The following is a 26,357-nucleotide window of genomic DNA, read 5'->3' as shown; positions in this document are numbered from 1 at the left end:
AGAGGGTTAGATTAGAGGAAGGCCTTTCAGCAGTCAGGGTCCACTAAGCTCTCCATGGTGGTAAGGGTCAAAGACTACAAGTTACCCAAATAACAGCTTGTCCAGAAATCACGTTTACTGGAATATGCAGTTACAGCACATCCTTCCCAAGGCGAATCTGTCTGGGTTATATTCTCTGAGGATAATATCGACATGAATGTGCACACCCCAAGTAGGGACAGGTAGCCCGGAAGGTCCAGGCGCACTGGGCTAGGTGCTAGAGATCTACAATGAGATGAGTATAATTGAGAGCTGTCGCTTGCTTTATGTGTCCTGACCTGGTCTCTCTTCTTAAATATAGTTTCTCTAAAGGCGAGGACCCTAACAGGCTACAACTCACCTCAAAAGTGATCACTGTGTCAAAGTAATATCGTGTGTTAACCAGGTTTCAATAAAGGGGGGATAAAAGCTGTCACTGCCTAATTATCAAGTGCATCATAAGGTTTCTCTCCCAGCACTCTATGCAGCATGTCACCAATGACCCAGACAAGGCAGGGACTTTGGAAGGCAGGGAATGGTGCCTCCACTCAGCCAGAGCCTGAAACGGAGATGGGAAGCTGGCCTCTGGGGCTGGAACGGGACCAAGGGAGCACAGGGACTGTGGGGGAAACGAAGGAAGCTCAGGTGCTTTCCTCACCTCCAAACTGCTTCTGGGGAGACTGCTATAGCAGCATGTTATTTCCTGCCCCCGCCAGCCCCTACCCGGGTCAGCCCGGCGACGGCCTCACCTTGCACCATCAGTACCGCCTGGGTGCGGACCTCTCCAGCGCTGTTCCAGGCTTCGCAGGTGTAAGTGCCTGTGTCCTCTGGGAACACTTCCTGGATACAAAGGCTGTGCTGAGTGCCTCTCTGTTCAAAGTGGAAGTCCTCTGACTCCTGGATCTCGTTCCCGTTGTGAAGCCAGATGACCTCCGGGGGCGGATTCCCTGGATGGGGAGACAGGGCGGGCAGACTGGTCAGGGAGCTGCTTTCCTGGGTCACGTGGCAACTTTGCCCACTGCACCAAATACTAACTTTCCTATGTCTCAGTTTCCCCATCCACAAAACCTTCTAATCACATCTTCCCAGGTTTGTTGGGAGGATTGAATAAATCAATACAGTCCCCCGGAGCAGCCCACTAGAACAGCAGATGAGAGGGCCGCCTGGGTGGCTCAGTCGGTGAAGTGTCTGACGCTTGATTTCGCCTCAGGTCATGAGATTGAGCCCCACATTGGGCTCCACGCTCAACACGGGTCTGTTTGGAACTCTCTCCCTCTCTCTCTGCTCTCCTCTTCTCTCTCTCTCTCCAAAAATAGATAAATAAAATCTTTAGCAGATTAGAATAGCATCTGGCATGTGGAACGTGCTCAATGCATATTCATTGTAATTATTTAAAAACAGATTTGCAGAAACTAGAAAAGATCGAAGCCAAAAAATCAGAATTCAAACTACTTGGTAACCCCGGGGGGGGGGGGGGGGGTTGGGGGTTGAAGCCACACACGTGGCTCCCTGGGTGTGAAGCGAATGTGTTTCCTGCTCTGCGCCGCCCCACGCGCAGTGCATGCATCCCCAGGCAATGCCATGGTGGCTTTGCAGTAACTCCTCTGTCGATTTTCACCAGAAGGAAACATCAGCATTTCATTTTGCTACCATACAAAGGCTGGGTCTGAGGGTGGAGATGGGCACGAGCTCGCGTAGTTTCCAAACACAGCTCAGGGTGGATAGCATTTCCAGGTCTTACTGGCCGACTTTCCTGGGTAGATTCTCGAGCAGTTTGGTGGGGCATAAAACAATGGCCATCCGTGAGGGTCTGTCCCTGCAGCTGCACTGTGCTCTGCCCCCCGAGGAGCAAGGCCCCGGGAGCGGTTGCCGAGGGAGGCTGTGTGGTGTCAGGCTCTCTCAAGGAGAGAGAGTGGGGTCTGCCCTGCTGGGTTAGCCAGCAGCGGTGTGGAGGCCAGGAGGGAGCAGAGAGCCTCTGATCTGGGGGCAGGTGCATGGTGATCCCTGAAAGTAGGGAGGTGATCCCCCTGAAAGGGGGAGCCCATCGGCTCTCCCACAGCTCATCTTTATTACTTCTGCAGCTCAAGAGGAACTAAAACCCAGGAGAGCGGCCTCCGGGCTGTCAGGGGAACGGACAGTGGTCAGCAATGAACTGGAGGTTCTGGATATGCTTGGGCACAGGCCCATCGAGCACGTCTGTGCCAGCAGAGGGCCTGAACTTCCCTCCCCAGCCGCTAGGAGCTGTGACAGCTCACACTGGGCTGCTGGTCGCAAGCTCTTGTCACCCTGCCCTGGTTTTAGGAGGACCTTTTTCTATCTTCTCACCTTAATCTTAATAGAGCAACAGTCTCTTCCAAGGGCGGGCAGTTTTCACATCAGCTGGTTTTGCACCAGTGTTCACAACCTCCCAGCTACAGGCCCCGCTGTGTTTCCCCACCAGTCCCCAGCCCTCTAGCTGTGGGCATCGTCTTCCTCTGGACCACCATGAATTGACCTTGGCTCCAGAGAATCCTGCCCAGGGGAAGCAGAAAGGAGGGACCAGCAGGCTCCGCTTCTTTGGGTCCACAGACGGTCCCGTGCGGACTTCCTGGTGGGTCGATGATCTGAGTGGGATATGGGGGCGCAACGCCCACACTGCAACCATGCCCGATTTCACATATACCCCAAGGAGAGAGGCAGACACAGACCTGACACCTGGACTGTCATGGTGACCTGGCTTCCGTCCATGACTTTGAGGTCAGAGAGGCCCTGCAGGAAGAGGGGTGCGACGGGCTTGCCGGGAGCTGTGCGCAGAAGATACCTGCTCTTCCTGTCGCTCTTCTTTTCTGGGTGGCAGACAACAGAATGTGGGGTGAATAGTCGTTTATTCATTCGACAAACACAGACTAAATGACTGCTCGGCACACTACTATGTTGAGGCTCAGGCTCCGGCTCCGGCCAGAAACCAGCTGCTGACGGGTGAGGAGTGTGGGGAGGTGCCAGACATCGCCAGGAGCGAGGCGAGCCCGTTTCTCTGCTTGGCATGCCTGGTGCTCCTGCCTGGGAGCTGGGAAAGGTGGGGCCTCTGCAGGGCCAAACCCAACGTAGGCTCTGGTTCTTCAGGAGAACTTCAATGCCTGGCATCTTAGGAGATTTTTTTTTTTTCTTTAAGTTCACCTACCTTTTTCAATTAGTGGTCTGCTCACATGGCACAAAATTTTAAAAGCACCAGAAAGTATTTATACAGTCTTCCTTCCACCCCTGACCTCTGGCCATCAGGGCACCTCTCCCCAGAGGCCATCAATATTCAGTTTCTTGTTCATCTTGCCATCGATGGTCTATGCACATAACACACACCCAAGCAGATAGGTGCACTCTTGCGTTTCCTTCTCTTAAAGAAATGATAGCACATACACACACTGACTGGTGTCTTAGTTTTTCATTTAACAATATGCCTCGCTGCCTCTCATAAAACAGAAGTGAAAAAAAAAAAAAGAAAAAAAAAAGAAAAAAAAAGAAAAAAAAAACATAAGTGAAGAGCTTCCTTGTCACCTTCTATGGATGTGTGATGCTCTATCGCCATCCCATGAGATCTTAAGCACCTCAAGGAAGCCAAAGTCACTATACTTAGGAGAGTGACTCGAATGGAAGAGACCAGCCGTCCCAAGCCCCGGGGTTGGCGAGACGCGGAGTGCCGGGACCCCTCACACACCGCCGCACCATGCTTGCTTACAGACCCTTGTGAAAACAGCTTGGCAGTCTCTTAAAAAGTTAAACATGCATTTACCATACGAGTCATTCTACCCCTGGGTATTTACACAGGAGAAATGAAAGCACATAACCAGACAAAGACTTGTAGGCAAACATTCATAGCAGCCTTATTCCTAACGATCCCAAACTGGAAACAACCCAAATGGCCATCAACAAGTGAGTGGATGAAAAGACTGTGCTATATTTATGCAATGGGATCCTGCTCAGCAATAAAAAGAAACAGACTAACGAGACACAACAACAGACAAACCTCACAAAAATGGCACTGAATAAAAGAAGCCAAAGAAAGAGTACATACTGGATGATTCCATTTATATAAAATTTCAGAAAAGGCAAAATAGAGGGATAGCAAGCAGATCCATGGTTGCCTGGGGCTTACGGGGAAGGATAGTGAAGGGACATAAGGAGGCATTTGGAGTTGATGGAGATGTTCATTTCTTAAAATTGGGCGAAGTTTTCAAATTAAACACCATGAATACATGTACATCAATATTATCTTTTAAAAAAAACAAACTGGGGAAAGAAAGTCTCTGAGGGAGGGAAGAAGTACACCAGCTAGTCAAAGACAAAACTAGAACAACTCTCTGGGTTCAGGGCTGGCTCCCTCACCCCCGTTTCAGTTCTCCAGGGAGATGGGGTCACAGACAGGCTGATATTCTTGGGCTGCTCCCCAAGCTGGGCTCTGACCTGCCTCCTGTGAGCTGGAGGGGAAGGGGCAGCAAAGTGGCTGAGCCAGCGTCAGCGTCCCACGCAGGACAGCCCTGGTGCAGGAGGAGCTCGTGGCTGCCCAGTGTCTGATCCTGCCCTTTACCCTGTGAGCCAGGCGGCTTTGCCTTTCTTCAATCATTCTGTAGCCTTTTCATTTTGTGTTTTGGCAGAAGCAGGGGTAGGGAGGGAGAGGGCTATGATATCTGTAACTTAAACTCTAAGTTTTGGGGAAAGGGACTCTGGTATCCTGGGTTCTTATTAGCAAAGGCCATATATACCAGATTTGCAAAAGGCCTAGAGCCACGGGGATACATCTCCATGGTGCTTTATATACCAGAGAAAGATCCAACTCCAAATTTGCCACTGAATTTCTATCTTTTGGTACTAAAAAAAAAAAAAAAAAAAAATAGGGCCCACCACAGAGCTCTCCCAGGGCAGCCTCTGGGAATGAGGATGGGAGGGGCTGAGAAAGCTCAGGATGCTGGAGGGAACCCTCCTCCAAGGCAGGTGCATTGTGAAAGGCACGGACCCGGGGCACAAGGGTGGTCGAGGCAGGGAAGCCCTACTGTCTGGGACCAGAGGATCAGCCCCAACTGCTTCTTTTGCCAGAGGGGCAGCCAGGCAGGTTTGCCCTTGACCCGAGGCCCCAGGAGTGGGCTCGGGGAGGCCGTGTCCTGGAGGTGCAGAGATCTCTTTTCTCTGCCTGGACTGCAGTGGCCGGGAAAGTAGGCTGCCTCCAGAGAGTTGAGGAATTTCCTGTCCTGCACCGACGGAGGCTTGAGAACAAAATATTCTTGCCTGTCTAGATTCCCCCCGATTCGTGCTCCTCTGTTGCCGCAGCCAGGGCCCTGTTTCAGAGGTCCGTGTAGACGGGCATTCCTACATGCTATGGGAGCATCAGAAACCACTTCGAGCCCCTGGCGGCCCCTCCGTGGCCCCTCCCCTCTCTCATGTGTTGGCCCCCCCAGGTTTCCTGGCCCGCACCCTATGGGGTGCAGCCCGTGGGGACGGAAGGCCTATTTGTGGCCTGGGCGCCCCCTCGCACGCAGCAGCTCCCGGTCCTCCGCCGGCCACAGGAAACGCAGGGCCGGGGCCGGGCCTCCAGGTCACTGCTTCTCGCCGAAGCTCAACTGCCTCATCTGCGTTTAGGGTCCTAACATAATCTCAGGACTCCGGGGGTTTCAAAGAGCTAACGTGTGAACGTACTGGGTAGGACCCCTCACACCAGCGGTGTGAAGCTGACACAGGCACTGATTCCCACCTACCCACCTGGGCTTCATAATTTTGGGGTTTTCAGCTCCAAGGGAACAGAGATGGGGCCCTCACCCAAGGATCGCAGACTTGGGTTTTTTTGTTTTTTTTGGTTTTTTTTCTTACATGACCCGTGGCAAATGTTGTTAGGAATACAAATGTATCGCTTCAAACTCTCCTGAGATACAGGTAAAATGATTTGAGAACAACCTGGCTGCACCCCGTCCGGGAGACAGATGAGTGGGCGCCTGGCCTGGGAGACACTGCGTCTCATGGCACCGCCGCCCCAGACCTGCTCTGTCTTCCCCAGGCCTCAGCCTGCAAGGAGGGCAAAGGGAAGTGACTGGGAGTAAGCGAGCAGAATGAACTTGGCCTCAGACCTACAGCCGGTGGTCACATGGGACCAGCGTGACTGAATCCAGGCTAGTGAATGGCTGAGTCATCCCTAGCACTCAACCACCACAAATCCTTCACGGGGTGAGACACTGACCAACCCTCCCTACACACACTCGGCACCAGGATTATTACAAGCCAGTAAGGATCTCAGTTTGGGGGCAGGTAGTTTTCCGTAAGAGGCCTGAGAACAGCAGCCCTAACTAGAATCCTGAAGCCGCAGTCCCAATCCCATGACTCCATGCTCCTGATGGAGAGGCCAGGGCGTGCTCGGGTGAGTGGCCTGTGCAAGCTTACAGGGCCAGGCCCAGGCAGACCTAGAGCTCATACCCAGGCCTTGTGACAGTAAAGCCAGGATGGTCTGGAGGCCGTCTCTTCCACGGCAACCAGGCGTCTCCAGGGGCAAACTCTCCACAAGGACAGATGTCTTATCTGCTGACCCACATCCCAGGCTCTAGCTAGGAGAGAAAAGCTAAGGCAGAGCAAGGCCAAGCCAGGTAAAAAGGGCAAGATGTGTGTACTTCATTTAATTTCAAAGCCGAACACATTACTCTGTGTCACCTGTCGCTTACGCACTATGGCATCAGTTGATGCTCACTCTTGTGCAGGCTTAGATGAAATCAGAAGGCAGATGGAGACTGGTGCTCTGAACTCAGAGATCTGGCTGTGGGATCTGAAGCAAGCTCCCCAACCCACAGTTATCACCAATTCTTGATGATACAGTGTTGATAAGAGTAACAGACACATCATCAGTACAGCGCATGATGAATACTGCAGGGTTTTTAGATGATTAAAAGCAGCAACATATGTAAAGCAGCTAGAACAGTCTCTGGCACATAAAAAGTATTAAAATACATGGATTTTTTTTTCTTTTTTTGCCTTTCCTAAACCAACTGACATCTTTTTTTGGTTGGGCACGCTCCATGTGACCATAACGACAATGAGAACAGTCCTCCATTCCCACTGAACCAGACAGATCTGGAAGCTGAGAAGACATCATCACAACACCACCTTGCAGAGTCCAGCACTTCGGGATTCTGAAGGATGTTCGCAGCCTGTTCAGCGTTATCCTCGACATCCCCAGAGGTGGGGCAGATTGTGTCCCCACTAATGTCAGAGAGAGCTGAGGCTCAGAGAAGGGAGCTGGCCCATGCCAAGATCCCGGGGCTGATGCAGCCACCAGGGGCCTGGCCTGGACGCTCTCCCCCGCCGTCCTGAGAACAAAGGCCAGTCACCTAGATTCCACGGGGAGGTCTCTGTCATCGTTTGGACCTATGCCCAGGCTCCCCAGTGATCCTAGAGAGGGTCTCCTGGCACAGTGTCGGTCTGAAGCTGGTGAAGGGGGGCTAAGGGCTTAGGCGAGAGGCCCCCAGGAGTGCAGGGAACCTGAGCCTTCTTCATCTGGGGAGGGCGAGCACTGGCCGGGGCACACAGACGGAGATGGCATGGGAGGGGACCCAGAGAACAACATGCTTCCCAGCTCAGAAGGAGCCAGATTAAACAGATTCCAGGTTTTCTCCGCAGGTGTGCTTCCTGCTGCTCTGCTGAGACCAAACCCAGAGAGGGGCTCCCTGCCCTCTGGAATCCAGGAAGGGCCCGGATGCACTGGCCTCGAATTAAAGACTGAACGTGAACTCACCTGTGGCGCTGGTACCTGGTCACCCGGCCAGTGACTCCGTGGTCACTCACAGACTCACTCTGTCATTTATCTGAGTAGCTAGCTACTGGGTGCTCTATTTCGAGAGAAAAGGAATAGATCAAGCCTGTCCTCCGTGGAAAGACAAGAACTGAGATCAAGAATACTTAGAGGCAAAAAAAAAAAAAAAACTTAGAGGCAGTCTGTCGATGACACGATTGATGCCATATGCATTAGAGCTGGGACAGGACTGAGAAGAGAGCAGAGCGGGAGAGAGGACGGGCAGAGAGGGGATGGATGGGGGGAAAGGGAAAGACCCTACTGACCCTCCAGCGTTTTCCTCCTTGGCCACTTTTGCTGTTTGACTCATCGGGAACTGTTTTTGAAGACTCCTGTTGTGACCTTCCTTCCACATTAACTTCTTGCTCCGGTGGAGCAGAAGGAGCACATGGAGAACCCGTCAGGGTCCCCGAGCCCCAGAGCAGGGAGGTGTGCAGGCCATGGCGGCTGCAGGCCTGGCGACTGGACGTGGTGTGGTGGGCGGCCGCCTTACCTCGGAGCGAGGGATTTCTCCACCTATGAAGTGGAGCTAATTCACAAGTAGCAAGTGGCCTTGTTACAGGAATTAATAAAGAAGATGAGCCAGCTTTCCTGACCACTTAGTGTTTTTCTATCAAAACGACGTTCCACGTTAAAAACACTATTATATTTTTGGAAAGCTCTTATCCAGAGAAAGAGTTAAATACCCACACAACAGGTGCACTTTGTTACTGTTCTCATTAATTCGTGTACAGTAACCTGCATAGGCCCAGGCTGCTCCTCAAACCTGGGGACACGAATGACACCTTAATTGAAATTAAGAAGCGTCTGCAGCCCAGTGGTGGCTGTGATCTAAGTCCTCCTTCAACACTACAATGATCCTCTTGTTCTTCCCTTTGGGTCCTTCCCTTCCAAGGGTTTAGCGGGAAAAACAATTCTAGTTTCTCCCTAGGAGCATTTTCTCCACCTGTCTCCTTTTATGAGCCAACCTGATGCTCCCTGAAGGCTGGTGTTTATGGAGCCGAACTTGCATTAAATACACATGTTTACGCTTTTGAGTAGTTTGCCTTGAAAAGGGCCCTCTGCAGGCTCCCAGCTCATTCCAAACTTATTTCAGATTAAAAAAAAAAAAAAAAAAAAAGTGGGAAAGTGCTTGAACAGATGACCCAGACATATAAACAGAGACAGGGTGTTGGTGGGAAACACTCTACCATCGAAGGAGCCCCCCCAGGACTCCCCCACAGAAGGGCCCCCGCCTATTGCTGTCATGGCCGTTTACTAAGTCCCACTCTCAGAGCCTCAGGCCCTGTCCATGAGCAGCTTGCCTGCATCCCTAGATTCACAGGTGGTCACCAAATGAAAATGGATTGTGCAATGGCTCTCCCCTCCTTCCTAACACCCCATCTCCTAATGCCTCCCATGCACAGACACACAGACCTCTTGCAGATGCATAATTGGAGAGGAAAGAACCGCTGAGCTATTTTGCTTAGTCATTACAACACAAAACACCATCCCAACAGCAAATCTGATTCATTCCAAACCCTGTTATAATATGGGAATTCAGTAAATCACCAACTGAAGGAGCTCTAGAAGCACAGTCCTCCCTCCTTTCTTTATTTGGTGCTCAAAATCCAGCACGTTCCAGGACGGGTCACAGACTAGCCTCCTTTCCCTAAATGCCATGACTGTTGACTCTAGAGGACTTGTCAAAGGAAGCTCTACCTTCACCCATCCCCTTCCTATTTGTGGGGCTTTTATGCAAGGTGTAAACCCCCAGGGAGGTATTTGACTTCTCTTCCAACAGAAGTCTGTCTCCTCACCAAATAAGCCTACTTGGTGATTCAGCAAAACTTCCACTTGTGTGTCACAAAAAGAGCCTTGCTCTGTTGGCTTTTCTTCCCCCCACTGGCTTCTCTAGAACCTAAGAAGCAAATGGGACTAGAAGCGTACAAGGAGGAGAACGAAAGGAGACAATGGCGTATGACATTCCCCAAAAGATCTCTGGCCGGTAATGGCAGGGCTGCTGGATGGGACGCAGGAATCATTGCAACCACCGCCTTCTGACTTGACTCAGAAGTTACAATCAAACTCTCTAGGTGAAGGTAGAGCATCCAAACCATCCAGTGCCCCCTCTTGGTGAGTGCCTGGAAACCACGCTCTCCACCACATGGTCATAGCACAGATCACATTTTGCTCTTAGGGACACAAGGCTGTAATTCTGGATGGCACTCTTGACCAAGGACTCCGAGCAAGTAAATGCCAGATATGGCAAAGAGCGGGCTGGAGAAGTAGACAGTTCTACATCTCCAGTTGTCCAATTGGTAAAATGAGGCTCCAGTTCTATGGTACGGACACCTGCATACAAACATACACACTCAGAAGTCTGTGACATGAAGGACCCACATGGTGCGCGATCCCGTTCCTGTTGTATCCAAACTATACAAAACTAGAATATTGGTTACAGAATAATTTAACATTTGTTTGCTTGCCTTAGAATTTAAGTGACTTTTGGACAGATGTTGTGGGTGGACTAAGGGTCTTAAAAGATAAAGAAGATGTGGTCTATGTGCACAATGGAATATTCCTCAGCCATTAGAAATGACAAATACCCACCATTTGCTTTGACGTGGATGGAACTGGAGGGTATTATGCTGAGTGAAGTAAGTCAATCGGAGAAGGACAAACATTATAGGGTCTCATTCATTTGGGGAATATAAACAATAGTGAAAGGGAATAAAGGGGAAAGGAGAAAAAATGAGTGGGAAATATCAGGGAGGGAGAGAGAACATAAGAGGCTCCTAACTCTGGGAAACGAACTAGGGGTGGTGGAAGGGGAGGTGGATGGGGGGTTGGGGTGACTGGGTGACGGGCACTGAGGGGGACACTTGATGGGATGAGCACTGGGTGTTATGCTATATGTTGGCAAATTGAACTCCAATAAAAAATAAATTTATTTAAAAAAAAAAAGACAAACAGGGGATCAACAGGGGATCCCTGGGTGGCTCAGCGGTTTAGCGCCTGCCTTTGGCCCAGGGCGCGATCCGGAGTCCCGGGATCAAGTTCCACGTCGGGCTCCCGGCATGGAGCCTGCTTCTCCCTCCTCCTGTGTCTCTGCCTCTCTCTCTCTCTCTCTATCATAAATAAATAAATAAAAATCTTAAAAAAAGAAAAAAAGACAAACAAAAAAATTAAAACTGATGTTGATCCTCCTTCAATCGATTTCTCTCCAGCTAACATAAGCATTAGAAATGTTTGTTTTTAGTAACTGGAAGCTTATCGAGGGTAGAGTCCATACTTGATACCACTGGACAGGTTATACAACATCCAAAGTCCCCGAGCATCGCTTGGGAGAGAGGTGGCGGTGGCAGGTTGTCAGGGCTCCTCGCTGCCCCACCGAGCGCCTGTCACTAACCTGAGAGTGACCGGGCCTCTCCCGACGCTCGCACGTCCAGCCACGCCTGACTTCCCTGGCGCCTGGTGTTTCCATTAGAGGTTCTTCATCAAAACAAATACTCTATAAATATGCTTATTAAGGTTCTTTTATTTATTTATTTTTTTTTACTCTATGAACCAGTTCTTTAAAAAAAAAAATTTACCAACATTTTATGTCCTTAGGTGCTTTTACGAGACCCAGTAAGCCTTCGGTTACATAAACACCCACTAAGTCAAAATGGGCACAGTTAGCAAGATGGTAAATCCAGTCACTTAAGAATTTTAGCCTTGACAAAGACACTCCAGGGGGAGATAAATTAAAATATTCTAGCCTGAGGAAGTCTCCCCCCCCCCCCCCCCCACCCAATGACTCAGTCCAAATACACGGAAATATTTACTCTCCCTCAGATCTTCCTGGGCTCTGCAGGAATTTGGATTGATCATCCTTTGGTCTCCATCTTGGGGGTGGGTTGGTGGAGGAAGAATTTCCATTGCTTGGTGGTTAACTATGGGGGATTTTCTTTTTCCCCCTGGGGCAGCGGGAGGACAGAAGGGGTATTTGTTGAGGGACTCCTGAAAGCTAGCTGGATTTCTTGCACACTCCCGCCAGGTAAGTCAGGAGGTGGAGGCATGCCCTGCTGCACTTCTGGGGAGGTCGCATCCCTGCGTGGGCTTCCCTACCTTCACTGAACACATGCTCACGTGTGTTCTACGCGCAATAATGAATAAGGCACAGTCCCTGCCTGCAGGGAGCTTACAGTCTGGCAGGGAAGCCAATTAAATAAGCAATTAGAGTAAAATCTCACAGTTAGGATAAAGTGTGTGCTCCTTAGCCCTAGAGGCCCCGCATGAGGGGCCCCTGCCTCTCCCTCTGAACTCATTCTCTACCACTGGTCGCCACACGCCTCGCTCCAGCCACACTGGTTATCTCGCTGCCCCTGGTATAGGCCGAACTTGCTCCCAGTTTTAGGGCTTTTGCACTTGCTGGATGGCCTTCCTGGAGCACCCTCTCCAGCCCACGGAAGTGTCTGCTCAAAACAGCTCCTCTCCCTGCAGCCTGCCTTCCCCACCCAGTGTCGTCACCCATCACCCAGAAGGATCCCTTCCACCCTTCTCAGCCAGTCTTTGATCAAAGGAGGTGCTGATCGCTGCACGTCTCCCCATCAGAACGCACACGCCACGAGGCCCAGCTTGTCCGCCCTGCTCACCGCAGCCTCCCGGGAACCAGGGCGGGCACAGAGCGGGGGGCTCAGGGCGCATTTGCTGACAAGTCAGCACAACGGTAAGGGGGGTTTCAGCCAGTAAGAGAGCTCACTCTGGGGTTAGCAGGGAGGGCCTCCTAAAGGAAGGGACATCTGTTGGGAAGAGAGGCAGATCTGGGAGGAAGGGGCTGCAGAGCAGAGGAGGCAGAGAGCTGGGGCAAGTGGCCGCGAAGTCATGTCCGAGGGCTGGCCCAGCGATTTCTGGATAATGGCAAAAGCTTGGCGGGAGGCTAAGGAGCGAGAAAGAGCCCACACCCCGTGTTTGCCAGGCTCCTCCGCTGAGCCCACCCGTGCAGCCTCCTGGGAACCGCCCCTCCCGGGCACCCACCTGCACCCACCTGCGCACCCAGACCCCAGGGTCTGACCCCAGGGTGGCCAGGGCCTCTAGAAGGGGCGCTCTCGGGCTCTCCTGTCCGCCAGGCATCTCCCTCCCTCTCACGTTCTGGGGTTCTCTCCCCTTACTAACAACCACTGGATGGGCACACGGAGGGACAGACAACCGCCCAGCCACCGTGGCAAAGTTGGTCCTTCGGTAAAACCGCTTAGAGTTGGCATTTTGGATAATTTTACCTTGCTTAAAGGTGGGGGGTGGTGGGGCCTTTTGGACAATCATCGTAGCAGCACACGCTGAGGATGTCTGCTGTGTTCCTTAACTCAATCCTCAGTACCAGGGACCGTGACTATCAGTGTCCCCACGGCCCAGAAGAGGAATGTGCAACCTGGAGGGTCAAAGGGCACCCCGGTTGCCAGGGCAGCTGGTGGTGCAGCGGGGTTCACCCCCGGCCAGTCCGTTCCACAGCCCAGAGGGGCCTGCGGCCGGGGCCACACTGAGGGTTAACAGAAAGGCGGGGCTTGGGCAGAACCACGCGGGGCACAGGAGGCACAAATGCCTCTCCTGCAGTCCCTGCTACCCCTCAGCTGCCCCCAGAGACCTAGAGCCCCAGGAGCTGCCAATAAAGTCAGAAAAACTCCACAGCTGAGAATGGTGCGGGACGTGGACATGAGCTGCCCAAGCGCCCTAGGGCAGGGAGCCAGGGTGTCGCCGTGCCAGGCTCAGCCTGCCTCACTCCTGTGCAGACAGCCCAGCCCTGTGCCCCGAGCGCGTGGCCGAGCCTCTCAGCCTACTTCACCATTTATGGTATCTGAGCCTCTGTTTGGCCTTCACAGGCCAGCAAATCCCCACACCAGGAGGGAGTTCTCACTCATGCAGGGCTGTTCTCAGGGCAAACCCAAAAGGCTGCAGCAGCGTTCTTGCTGGGAGCCTGTTTCTGCTTTAAAACACGCTTGGATGGGCAGGCCCCCAGGCCCCACTCCCCACACAGACCTGGGGACCAGGAGGACGGCCCCAAAGACTCCTTGATCCTTCATCTGGGGACCCTCGCCTCCAGAGTGACTATTAGCTCAGCTGAGTGTCTTTAATCCAATGTAAACCCAGGCAAGTGGGGGCAGGCACTGGATTAGTGGGGCGACTAGGCTGAAGCTAGCAGGGAGAGTCTTGGGCAACAGACCCATCGCACGTCAGTCTGGCCTTCTTGCCTGTTACTAGGCTTTGCAGTAGGCCACGTGGATGTCCAGGGAGATGAGGGCCACTCCCCGGGCCCAAAAACATGAAGCTCAGATCTGTTCTTGTCTCATGACCGCAGTTTCCCGAGCCTCTCAATGAGCCATGAAACCAGAATTCCAGCTGACAAATTCCCGAGGGGCCAGAGTCAGGCTCCCACCTGGGTGTGAATGACCCTCTTGGAAGGAAGCAGAAGCCAGTTCCCAGGTGAGGACTCCATGCCGGGGCACTACAGAGAAACTGGGGAGGCCAGGGAGTGTGCCCCTTCTTGGCAGACAGCCTCATAGAGCCAGCAAGCCCCTAATCCTTAAGGGGTGACACTGCCGGCCGACAGGGCCCAGGCTCTCCCTCTGGGCCAGAGGCTGCACACTCCGGGAAAGGCTCAGAGTCATCGGGATCTGGGTCTGAAAGACCAATCTGACCTACCAGCTTGTGTGCTTAGGCAAGGTACAGAAGCTTTCTGAGACTTCCAGACCCTTCTGTGTAAAAGCTAGGGACAGCACGGCCCTCCCCAGGGCTGCTGAGGTCTAAATGAGAAAGTATTTAACGCAGCAACGAGCACATGATTTTCCCCTTGCCTTTTCCAGTGAAACCATGTCCTGCGGCTTCCCAGAAGGCTGCTCACGTGGTAGGGAGACTCTCCCCACGGGCCCTGAACCCTGGGGGACAACAGAGAGAAGAGACATGGTCTCCTGCTGGGAAAACGGAGCACGGCACACCCGGTCTGAGCACCCGGGCCCCAGACACACACAGGAGCTGGGGCCCAGGCCCTGGGGTGAGGATGGGGAGGCCGGCTTACCTGAACACCTCGGCCCCAGGAAGCATTCCCTGCGTATTGTCACCATGCCCACCGAGACCACAGCCCAGACAGCCCTGTCTTGAGTGCCGTGGCTCCCCTGGAACTCCCTGGGGCCAAGGGCTTGGCACAGATCAATGGATGAGCATGATAATCAGATTACTGGACACCAGGCTGCTGATGTATGAAAACAAGCCTCGGCTGGTGGGGAGGTGCAGGGTCAGAAGGAAAAGGGGAACGACCTGGGACCCTCTCAAAGCCTCAATGCCAGCACTCTGTTGGCCAGCGGCCCCTAGCACAGGAGGTGGCATTTGTGAGACCCCCTAAGTCCTCGGGGGTATGGGGGTACTCCTCCCAGAGCATCTTTCAGTGTGCAAGGTCTTCTTCCTACCACACTGGGAGCTTCTTGAGCCAAGGGAACCCTTGCCTCTCACCCCTGCATCTTCCCTCTGCCCTGATGGAGTGAGGTGGTGGGGAACTGGCCTTTGCATATTCACTGCGGACCTCTAGAGGCCATTTCCTCCACCTGCCTGCCTTCAGAGGCAGTGCTCTTTCTCCAGAGCAGATGTCTGGCACCAGCAAAGGTGCTTCTAAAGAGGTGCCCAGAGGCTCCTACCATGGACGGTGACCCGGGCGCTGCAGGACACCTGGCCCAAGGTGTTCTTGGCCAGACAGGTGTAAATGCCGTCATCTTCCGGCAGGGCATCCTGGATGTGGAGCTCGGCCACGCCAGCCTCGCAGGAGGAGTGAGCATACTGGATGGGCTGCTCTGTGGAGGAAAGCAGAGGAAGAGGTCAGGCCAGGGGGCTCCCAGGGGCGGGGATATGAGCCCTGTCCTCAGTGGGGCTGCTGCTGTCATGTCCCCATGCTCACTCAGATCCACAGGGGGCTGACGACGTGTCAGGCCCCCTCTCTAGCCAGCGGGACAGACGCTTGCAGGTGGAGAAGGAAGCAGGGGCTAGGGAGGGAGATGAAGGAGAGGCAGTAGTCTCCTTGGGGTGCAGGAGCAAGGCTGGGGCTCAAAGGACCGTGGGGAGAGATTCTGGAGGCGTTCAGAATGCAGGAGGGAAAGGGACATAGTTCTGTGCATTTTGTTTAAAGAAACAGTCCCGACGTTCACATCCTGGACTTCACAGAATTCTGAGCCTGGAAAGAATCTTACAGGGTCATCTGGCCCACAGCCCAGCCGCAGGCATAACAGGCCTCACCCAGACAACATGAGGCTCCTGGCTCCTTTTAGACATCTCCAGAAATAATGATTCCATTTCCCACTGCAGATATTCATCAGAAAGCAAGTGTGTGACCTCAACCTGACGCTGCAATTAGGTGCATTTCGGTGCATTTTAGGGTTCATGGAAAAGATAAATATGGGAAACTAAAAAGGACTCTCGTCTTTTCTTCCCAGAGCCCCTGCCACAGGAGGCCCTTTATTCAGGTCACATAAAGTCCTGCAAGAAGACAGAAGTGCATGCTATGAACTTCAGTGGTTTCCTTAATGCTATATGTTCCTGGGACTTTATCATTCCAGGATGTGAGCTTTCATTTCCAGGGGGAGAAAAAAAAAAAAATCTCATTACTGAAGATTCTGGCCTCAGAACAGGAATGTGTCCACTCACCATATAGGAAGCAACTGTCAGTTTCTTCCCTTGTCGGGCCCCAGGGTCCTGGTTTGCACTTCATAAAATTGGGGGTGGGTGGTGGGGGGAGGGAGAAAGTACAGAAAGAAGTCCTCTCCCTGCAGGGCAATGTTTTCTTCTGCACATAGCAACACGTCGTGTCTCCATGACAGTCTGCAGAGACGGCCAAGCGAGCATGCCACAGGGCGGGCGAGACAAGATACTGCGCGGCCTACTGCACTGCGTAAAGGTGGGGCTGGGAAAGGCAGGGGCCCGGATCCTGCTACCCCGAGTATGAAGGCCGCTCTTCACCTTAAAATCTCTCTTCCCTGAGGATACCAGTACGTTCCACGACTGCCATCAAAGCACCCCTGTGGTCAAAATGTGCCAACAAAGTGTTGGAGACCTATTTGGTTACTGGAGCATGACTCATTTGGGCCCTACGCACATGGGATGGGATGGTGGCCCCAGAGGTGTTGGCTCAGGGCACTCAGAATTGGGAGACATGCAACTGTCGGGGCCCCAAGACTGGTTAAGACCAGAGTTAGCAACCCAGGGAACTTGAGCGCGATTGCCCTCTGGTGGTAACGGTGTGGAAATGCCAAGACTGGCCAAGAACAAGAAGGTGGGGTTGCTTTTCCCAGTCCTGGGGGGGACCTGGGGTGGGGCGGGGGGGGGGGGGTGTGTGCAAACCAGGAGTCGGCAAATACTGCTCACGGGCCAAATCTGACCTGCAGCCTGTTTTTGTACAGCCTGAAAGCTAAGAATAGTTCTTACAGATTTTAAATCGTTGAAAAAAGTTAAACTATTTCATGATCTGTGAAGATTGTATGAAATTCACATTTCAGCGTCCATAAATAAAGTTTTATTGCAACACTGCCATACTCATTCATCTGCAGAGTGTCTCCGGCTACTTTTTTGCTGCCACAAGAGCAGAGCTGAGTAATTGTGACAGGGACTGGATGGGCAGTAAAGCTGAAAATATTTACTATCTGGCCCTCACAGAAAATGTCTCTTAACCCCTGGTCTGGACTCTGAGCCAGACGGATGTGGAACTCTCTTGCTCAGATCCATTGCCAGTCTTTAACCTCCATGTTCTGTTCCAGCTGCAAGAAGGCTGGGTCTCTGCAGTCACTCCCAGGATCCAACAGCAGCTCTGTCCATAGTGAGGGGTGGAGGGAAGGGTGACCTCAATTTTCATTTATTTGCCCAAGAAGATGACACCTAGAAAGACTAAATGGCACCTTCTCTCATTCTTTTTTAAAGATTTTGTTTATGTATTTATTCATGAGAGACATAGAGAGAGAGAGAGAGAGAGAGGCAGAGACTCAGGCAGAGGGAGAAGCAGGCTCCATGCAGGGAGCCCGACGTGGGACTTGATCCCGGGACCCAGGGTCACGCCCTAGGCTGAAGGCGGCGCTAAATCACTGAGCCACCCGGCTGCCCAGCACCATCTCTCATTGACCAGAGATCATTTCTAGCAGAGCCTAAGCAAACTCTACCAAATAGGAAGGTCTACAAGTAACACATCAAGAGTGTAGAAACAGCTGGGGACTATTTGATGCATACGTGGCAGGTGCCACTGTCCCTTAAGGAGGCTACTCTATCAGCCCTGAGAGCTGGCTGAGGTCCGAAACCTGTTCCAGCCCATCCTCCTCACCCATAAAGAAACTGATGCCCAGAGAGGTGAAGGGGGGTGGGGGGTGTCCAAGGTCACCCTGCCACTAGATGGCAGAGAAGGATAAGTGCCCTGGTCTCCTGACTGGCAGCTCGGCCTTTGTCTTCCCTGTGATCTGCAAAGCAGGGCTTCCCAAAGCAGACCCTGCTCGATTCCATCAATTTTGTGGACCATTCTCAGTTCAAAAATTTTGGAATTGAAAAGTCTTTTAAAATTTTATTTATGTATTCATGAGAGACACAGAGAGAGGCAGAGACACAGGCAGAGGGAGAAGCAGGCTCCATGCAGGGAGCCCGACATGGGACTCGATCCCGGGTCTCCATGATTAGGCCCTGGGCCGAAGGCAGGCGCTAAACCCCTGAGCCAGTGGGGCTGCCCTGAAAGCCTTTTTTAAAAAGAGACGCGTGAGGGAGGCCTGGGTGGCTCAGCGGTTGAGTGTCTCTGCCTTCAGCCCAGGGTGTGACCCCGGGGTCCTGGGATCGAGTCCCACATTGGGCTCCCTGCAGGGAGCCTGCTTCTCCCTCTGCCTGTGTCTCTGTGTCTCTCATGAATAAATAAATAAAATCTTAAAAAAGAAAAAAAACAGAAGAGTGATAACACAGGATAATTAATTTATCCAAAAAAATTAATTTATCCAATAAGTAAAAAAAAAAAAAAAAGTTGGCATGTCTCTATAGGACTATAATATTAAAAAGAATTACTGGTCTATGAATCCCAAAGCCAACTGCCATTAAATAAAAGGTGATGTTCCATGAGTAACTTCTAGTATGGGTCACTAATTTGTTAATCTGTTCATTTATTGAGGGCCTACTATGAGCCTGGCCACATAGATGAGCCAAATTGCTTGTGCAGCCATGTACCAGGCACATTAGCTGTTTTATATTGAGGATCTAAGTTAATTTACAACTGCCACCCTGGAAGGCGGTGGCCGTTATTCGCATGTGGCAGGAGCTCAAGGCTGAGGGAGGGATAGGAAGGCCCGGCATCCCCAGCCAGGCAACGGCGACTCCAAGGTCCCGTGATCTCCCTGTACCCGGTATGGCTCTGAGTGATAAATGGGGCAAGCCAGGTGAGCACGCAGGCAGCCAGGGGCTGCCACAGGGGGAACTCACCATTAAGCAGCCAAGTGATTTGGGGCACCGGGGTCCCCTGCACTGAGCACTGCAGCACAAAGTCCTGGCCCTCAACGACAGCGCAGTCCTTCAGGACGCTGGAGAACGAGGGAGCCACCTCCATCACGGCCAGCCCTGCAAGGGCAAAGAACAAACAGGCCAAGTCAGACCACAGCTGACGTGTTCCAGTGATGGACCACAGTCACCCCGAGCCTCGCGGGCAGGTGCCTCTCTGCCACAGGTGTGGAGACCTGCAGCGTGAGGCATAGAAACCAGCCGGGGCTGAGTCACAGCCACAAAACAGCCCAGGCCTGGCAGTGCCGGGGACACCAGCCTGCCCCCTCTCCTCCAGGACTCAGGCACCTCCTAACCTGGCTTCCTTTCGCTGTCCTGGGGCATCCCAGCTCACCTAGTTCCACTTTACTTTCCAGGGTCCCTCCTCCTTTAACACATCCCATTGTACCTGTGCAATCCTGAGAATATCTTTGCAGGCCCCCTAGTGAGGACATTTCAATTTTAAATTTTCATTTTTTTTTTTTTTTTCCAATTCTAGGACTGGATCAAATGACAGACTCCCATCGGTCCTACTTTTCCAACCTAGGCCAATGGTTCAAGACTGCCGGGGGCCTTGGACTCTGCATGACTCAGTTGCCTCATGAATCTGAGGCATATTCTAGTTGAGAACTGCTGGGATGAACTTTCCAGAAGCCCTCTATATTGGTGGACTGGGGAGCATTTGTAGTTTAGGAGTCTTAACCAAGAGCAATAGGGGACAGATCATCTCTTCTACAAGCAGAACATGCTACAGAGAGGTCGAGGTGGGTGACAGTCGAGAAGGGGTAATGGGTTTGGTGAGTAGAAGGGGCCTCACCAGTGCCTTTCAGGAGGAGCAGTGGTGGGGGGAGGCCACATTAGACTGCAGGAGTTTAAGGACAAAAACTGGTACCTGGGGGCTTACTATGTCCCAGATGTCATGGCATGACAGTGCCATGAGATTGCTTTCTTTAGCTCATTTTACAGACCCGGTTAGTAATTTCTCACAGTCAAGCCCAATGGTGGAGGCAGGCTTTATGACCGGCTCTCTGACTCTCCATCTGCCCTTCCTCCTCCACGCCAGGACGCCCCTCCGGGGAGAGTAGGCTGCGGGAGACCAGCTACAGTCCAAATGATGGTGCATCTGATTGGGACTGGCACTGAGGGAAGGGATGGAGAGACTAGCTTGAGAGGTGTGGGAAGGCACCTCATTCCTCTTCCCGGCCAGCAACAACTTTCCTCTCGGGGCCATGCCTTTGGGAGCCATTGAAAAAATATAGACTTCCGTGTCAAACCAACATGGGTTGGAAATATGCTATGTTCTTCAAGGCAGGTGACCTTGGGCAAGTTCTTAAACTTCATCACAGCTCAGTACTCTCATCTGGAAAATGGGTGCGACTACAGTTATCTCCTAAGAGGGTTGGTATAACTAAACGGAACAATAGAGATAAAGGATTTAGCACAAGGCCCAGGACACTGAGCAGGCTTTTGTGGAGAACTGGCTGTTACCATCCAATGGAAGCTGTGCATCGAGACTAGACCTGTGGCGAGTTTGGGGGTGAAAGACAGCAGAGAGGTAAAGTGGAAGCTTAAGGGGCCATTGAGCAGAAGGAAGATTGTCTTTCCTTTCTCCCCAGAGTATGCTTGGAGGGAGAAGGGAGAGGCCTCTGGACAAGGTGGGGGTGGGGAACAGATTGAAGAAATGGTGGGAGAGTGAATCATTAAGGGGGATCTTTGTGGAGAGGGGAAGGGATGCAGAGAGGAGTCGTGGTAAGAGAGACAGTTTTGTGCGGTAACAGGAAAAAAAGAGAGAAAGAGGGTGTTGCAGGAGAAGCTGAGAGAACGTGCCTCGGGTGATCCGCATCTCTGTGAGGTCCCTGGAAAGGTTTTGGAACATTCCGTATCTCCAAGGGGAGAGGGAGCCCACACGTGCTTTTGCAAATGGCAGAGGGAGGGCTTCTGAAAATCCGCTCCTCCACACAAGCAACAAGAACACTGGCAAAAAAAGTCAAAATCCACTTTCTGGGGGGACTTTGGAAATTCACCAACGGCCTACCACGTCCTGAAGAGCATTCATTCAAAGACAAAGAGCTGACGGTTGGTGAGAGGAGCCAGCTTGCGGCATGCTTCGTTCCCACCCTGTTTGCCCCAGCGCTGTGGGAGCTTTGAGGATCACCTTCTCTTTTCCCCTCAACTTGCTGTAAGCACAGTCTCGATGCGCCACTTCCGATTAATAATAATAGCTACCGCTCCGACAAAAGCCTGTTGGTTTTCAGCCTCCGGTGGACATGATGCCACGTGTCCATCCCCTGCACGGAGCCTGGGAGGAGGAGGCTCGTGCTCCTGGACTTGCGAAGTCCACAGGAACTCCCACCGCCAAATGGAATGGATAGTACTTCTTACGAAGAAATTCATGAACGGAGTAAAAATCCCAATTAAGAAAGAAATCAGCAGCACGCATGCAGTGGGAAACAAGCCTAGCCCCTTCCTCTTCCCAAAAATCCCCGGTCTCCCTTGCTCGAGGCAACTTGCGGACCCTTCCAGAAATGCTTTATGCACACATAAGCATCTGTTTGCACATATCTACATAGATTCTTTTCCTTTTATGCAAATAGCATATGAAACACGCAGCTCTGCCCTTGGCTCTCCTCCCTTCCTAGTGTATCTTGGTCAGGTTTCACCATCAGAGTCGACAGGTCAACCATATTTGTTCTACTGGCTGCATGGAATCCTACTGTACGGGTGAATCACTACGTTCTTTTCCTTTCTTTCTTGGGAAACATTTATTATGGCCAATTTCAAACACACACGCTAGTAAAGAGAGCAATATAGTAGATGATCATACTTGTTTCTCAAATTTATTTATTATTATTATTTTTTTTTTTTGTTTCTCAAATTTAATGATTGTCATCTCTTGGCTGATCTCATTTCATTAATACCTCCACCAGCTCCCACTACACATGGATTATTTCTGAAGCAAATATATCATTTCACCAGTAGATAAGTCAACTTATATCTCTAAAATACACAGACTTCAAAAAAAAAAAATAACCATAAGACCACCATCATGTCTTAAAAACAGCACTAATTCCTTTATATCAAATATCTTGCGAATGCTCAAATTTTCCTGGTGTCCTCTTTAAAACTTTTTTTAAATGTCTCAGTCAAAGTCACACAAAGTCCATGGATTGCGATTATTGATGTCTCTTACATATCTTTTCATCTAAGTTTCCTATAGGTTGTCCCTCCGTTCTTCTTTCTCTTACAGTTTATTTGTTGAAAAAAAAAAAGAGGCAAAGGTTATTTGTCCCAACTTCTAACAGCCCGAAATTTGTTGACTCTATCCCTGTGGTTCAATATGTTCCTCAATGGGTCAAGGGTCCCTGAATAGCATTTAAAAGAAGGAGGAAATTTTATAGAGAAATAGACGGGTACAAGGATATTTATCGCAATTTTGTTACAATAGTGAAAAAAAATGGGAAAAACCTAAATACTCGACAGTAAGAATGAGCGTAATCAGCTATGCTATTTCATGAAATATTATATGGCCATTAAAACTATGTTTTTGCATAAGGTTAAGTAATATAGAAAGAAACAGTATGGAAAGATGCTTATGTAACATGAGCAAATAAATTAGACTAGAAAGCAGTATACAAACAGCACAATGCCGATTTTGTTTCAAAAACATTAAAATATCATTTATTTCTGAGTCATAAGACTATATTGTGTTTAAATCCCCCACAATGAACATGCCCAAGTTTTATAAACAGATATTACAATAAACATAAAAGATGCGGGATCCCACATCATCTCATATGACTCTAAATGCACATATTTAGTGAATGTTTGGTTCTCTGTGGTCACAAAACTGAGTCATGGCACTCCCTTGGATAGCTGAAGAACCCAGAAAAGGGAGCTCTCAGAGGGCTGGGCGTGGGGGTGGTGGGCATACTTATTCTGAGGTGACTCTGATGGGAACTCTTGATGGGGAGTCACCTGTCCTGGAGCAATGACTTTGGCGTTGGCATGTGGGTGGGGATGATGCTTCTGTCGGGTTGGACACCCAGCATGGGGATGGTAGGAGGTGACAGTCCTGCAGTGTAGGAAGCGCCCCACGGATGCCCGCCCCCCCAACAGAGAACCCAGGATGACTGGAGGAGCGTACTCACGTTTCACCAGGAGGGTCCAACCACAGGACACCTGGCCTCGGACATTGGAGGCCGTGCAACTGTAGCTCCCACTGTCCTTGGGCCGCACTCTCAGCAAGCAGAGGTAGTGGCATCCACCTTCTTCATAAACCTCAACCATGCCTTCTTGTCTCTTCACGGGGGCACCTTCCAGGAACCAGGTCACTTCAGGCTTTGGGGTCCCTGAAACTACAGGGCCACGTGAAGGACATGAGGCTCCCAGAGAGTACACTGTGCTTGTGGGGGTAGGGGGGGCTGGACCTGAGGGAGAAGCTTGGTCTGGTATGAGCTGAGCTGGCTCTCCTACCCCTCACCCTACACTATGGATGAGTGCACATCTCAAGATGGAGGCAGGTCCTCGGGAGGAGGGACATAGAGCGACGAGCCAGGTCTGCAGATCAGCCAAAGCCAGGAGAAGGAACCAAAGACAAGGAGCCCCTGTGGCTTGTTTTTTGATGGTGATGGTGATGATGGTGGTAAGAATTAGGACACAGGACTGATACCATATCCAACAATGAACAACGGGCCACTGTTGGGTGTTTCTCCAGAACAAGACATGTTACTAGACCAAATCCTTCCTATATAAGGTGGCTGCTGGGGTGCGGTGGGTTCTAGTCCAAGGGGCTGGGTGGATACACTGTGCCCACGGAGGCAGTGGCCACCCAGGGGCTACATCGGTGGGGCAGGGTGGGACAGTGACCCTTAGCTCTACTCACCCTCACATCTGAACTTGACTGTTTCATCTTCACTGACCTCCTGGCTTTGGGGCTTGCTCTCAAATTTGGGGAATGTGGAATCCCTCTGGCTCTCCATGGGGATTTTTCTGGTAGCAACCTTGTTCACAACCTCCTGGCTTCCCAGGCCAGACTGCCGGGCAGGGAAGGTGGCTGTGGGGGGAGCAGCTGGCCTCTCCCTCTCTTCTCCGGGAGACGAGAGGGCACTCGAGACCGGTGCTCTTGGCTCTGGCTGGACTTTTGCCGCCTGCAGGGTAATGGTGCTGGAAGTCTTCTGTAGGATGGGGCTCCTCAGGGCTTTCCTGGGTGGGTCCCCAGGCGGCTCCAGCTTGGACTCCCTCAGGGGCTGAGGCTGGCTACTTGTGGCCCAGGTGGGGGAGCCACCGATCTGGGTGCTGGAGCAGGGCCACCTTTCCGCTGCAGACTCCAGGTGGTCTAGTTTCGGCCCCTGCGTGGTTCCATTGGTCACCTCCTTCCTGATATCTGAATTGGCCACCTTTGTTAATGACCTGTTTGGTGGTGATTGGGGGGCAATGGGGAAGGAGAAGGAGGAACGGAATGATCATCTGGTTACTCACAAGCATTACTCATCACAAGCGCAGACTCCAGGCATCAGCAAAGCCCACAGATGAAGACCGAGTGCGAGAAGCCTCTCTGCAGCCTTCTCAGCTTCCCAAGACAGAGGGCAAGCAGCCATGCCCGATGCTTCCTCGCCCCTCCTCCCAATCCAGAGCCTGTTCTATCTGCACTTACCCAATCTGCCTTCTTCCTCCCCGCCGCCACCCCGAGGGCCCCCCTAGTTCCCACCACGCCACTACCTCCCCCGTGTCCCTGATGGCCCTCTCTGATCCATGGTCTACGTGGCAAGCACAGCTGATTGCCCCTGCCCTGAGGACAAAATCGAGCTTCTCAACGCAGCCCACAGGATGCCCTGTGTGAGCTGGTTGCTGCTGCCTCTTGGGCCTTGCAAGATCACCTCTGATGTCCACCAGGCTGCAGGGTCCCCCAGTGCCCACCTCTCCCCATTTTCGCACGTGCTACCACCCTGCTGGGGACACTGTCCCTGAGCTTTTCTTTACCTGCCTAATAGTACCCTACAGGCATGAGCTCAAACCTCAGGGGTCCAGGGAGCGTTTCTCTGATGCTCTAACCTACATCAGTGCCGCTCATTACTCTGCCTCAGGCGCTCCGCAGCCTGCAACTATGACTTGGTGTAGCTCGGTTTAAAGCCCTTCCCCTCCACCAGATGTCTGCCCACCCCAGGACCCAGGGTCTAGGACCAGGACTCATGCGCGGGAAAGGAAGCTCCTGAGGCAGATATGCCACATGGGTGAGTGGGCATCCTTCCCCAGGACGGCTAACTGGTGCTGGTCAGACACTGAGAAAGGTGACAGCACGGTGTCCTCCAGAGTCTCACTCTGGTGGCAAGCCTCTACGGGACCCGTGGGGCACACCGCAACAGGAGGGCAACACAAAGCACAACCATGCCCCCCGACAGCCAGTTCGCCCTCCTATATGATGACTTGGAAATTCAGGGCATTTCTCCATTGCAGCCTCTCTTTTCTTGCAGGGCATCTCAAGATGGAAACAATGATTACAAAGCCTAGACGTACCTACTGGTATTGTCCAAACCTGGAAAAAGGGAGAAGGGTAGACTGTTAGCCGACTATTTTATGTACCAGGAGGAGAAAGTGATAAGACAACATGGTTTTTTATTTCTTTCGGAGTGTTCACCTCCCGAGTTTCCACTTTGCCCCTCGTCTGTGCTCCTCCCTCCCTCAGTCCCTCAGCTTCCCTGGGCCTGAACTGCCTGGTTTAATGTGATGAGCTCATCTGAGCCCGGCTCTGAGACACCGTGAAGGCCTCCGCTGCTGCCCTGGGCCTCCGCTGGTGGCCTCGGCAACGGTACCCTGCGCCGTGGGACCTGCCCCGCTCACCAGCCACGGAAGGAAACCAATCAAGGGACAAACAAAAATAAACATCTGAAAATTTCAAACCTGAACAGTATAACTAACGTATGTGTGGCCCTCAAAAATGAACCTCCCCAAATAATTGGCTTTGACAAATACCTGCTTTAAAGACATCCAGGGAAAGTGTAATTTTATTCAGTTCTTCAAAGAAAAAAAAATACAGTATATATTTTTTCCTGCC

At 51.8% G+C, this 26,357-nt stretch overlaps 1 protein-coding gene and 2 long non-coding RNA genes across 7 annotated transcripts in view; 2 read left to right on the top strand and 1 right to left on the bottom strand.

The window, feature by feature from the left end:
• MYLK (myosin light chain kinase) overlaps positions 1–26,357 on the bottom strand; it is a 180,693-nt gene that overhangs the window by 89,754 nt on the left and 64,582 nt on the right. For 3 of the 4 annotated variants that reach the window (XM_041772555.1, XM_041772565.1, XM_041772573.1), the window contains 7 exons: positions 25,820–25,838; positions 24,189–24,715; positions 23,455–23,661; positions 19,253–19,387; positions 15,463–15,615; positions 2,706–2,843; positions 768–965 (listed from right to left, as the gene is read on the bottom strand). In XM_041772555.1, coding sequence (XP_041628489.1) covers positions 768–965; positions 2,706–2,843; positions 15,463–15,615; positions 19,253–19,387; positions 23,455–23,661; positions 24,189–24,715; positions 25,820–25,838 — 1,377 coding nt within the window. Of the gene's footprint in view, positions 1–767; positions 966–2,705; positions 2,844–15,462; positions 15,617–19,252; positions 19,388–23,454; positions 23,662–24,188; positions 24,716–25,819; positions 25,839–26,357 lie in introns of those variants that run through there. The other variant, XM_041772578.1, reaches the window with a different exon arrangement.
• Positions 4,849–10,346, top strand: LOC121500684. The gene is made up of 3 exons (XR_005990437.1): positions 4,849–6,394; positions 7,071–7,206; positions 7,645–10,346. It is a non-coding gene; the product is annotated as an uncharacterized LOC121500684 (long non-coding RNA).
• On the top strand, positions 10,939–17,519 carry LOC121500678. 2 transcript variants are annotated; one of them, XR_005990435.1, is made up of 4 exons: positions 10,939–12,509; positions 14,133–14,257; positions 15,548–15,639; positions 16,252–17,519. It is a non-coding gene; the product is annotated as an uncharacterized LOC121500678 (long non-coding RNA). The 2 variants fall into 2 exon arrangements; XR_005990436.1 differs by lacking the exon at positions 15,548–15,639.

Source organism: Vulpes lagopus, chromosome 1 (genome assembly GCF_018345385.1).
Source record: "Vulpes lagopus strain Blue_001 chromosome 1, ASM1834538v1, whole genome shotgun sequence".
Taxonomy (NCBI): domain Eukaryota; kingdom Metazoa; phylum Chordata; class Mammalia; order Carnivora; family Canidae; genus Vulpes; species Vulpes lagopus.
The sequence above is the reverse complement of the archived record's forward strand: the minus strand, read 5'-3'. Positions and strand labels throughout refer to the sequence as shown.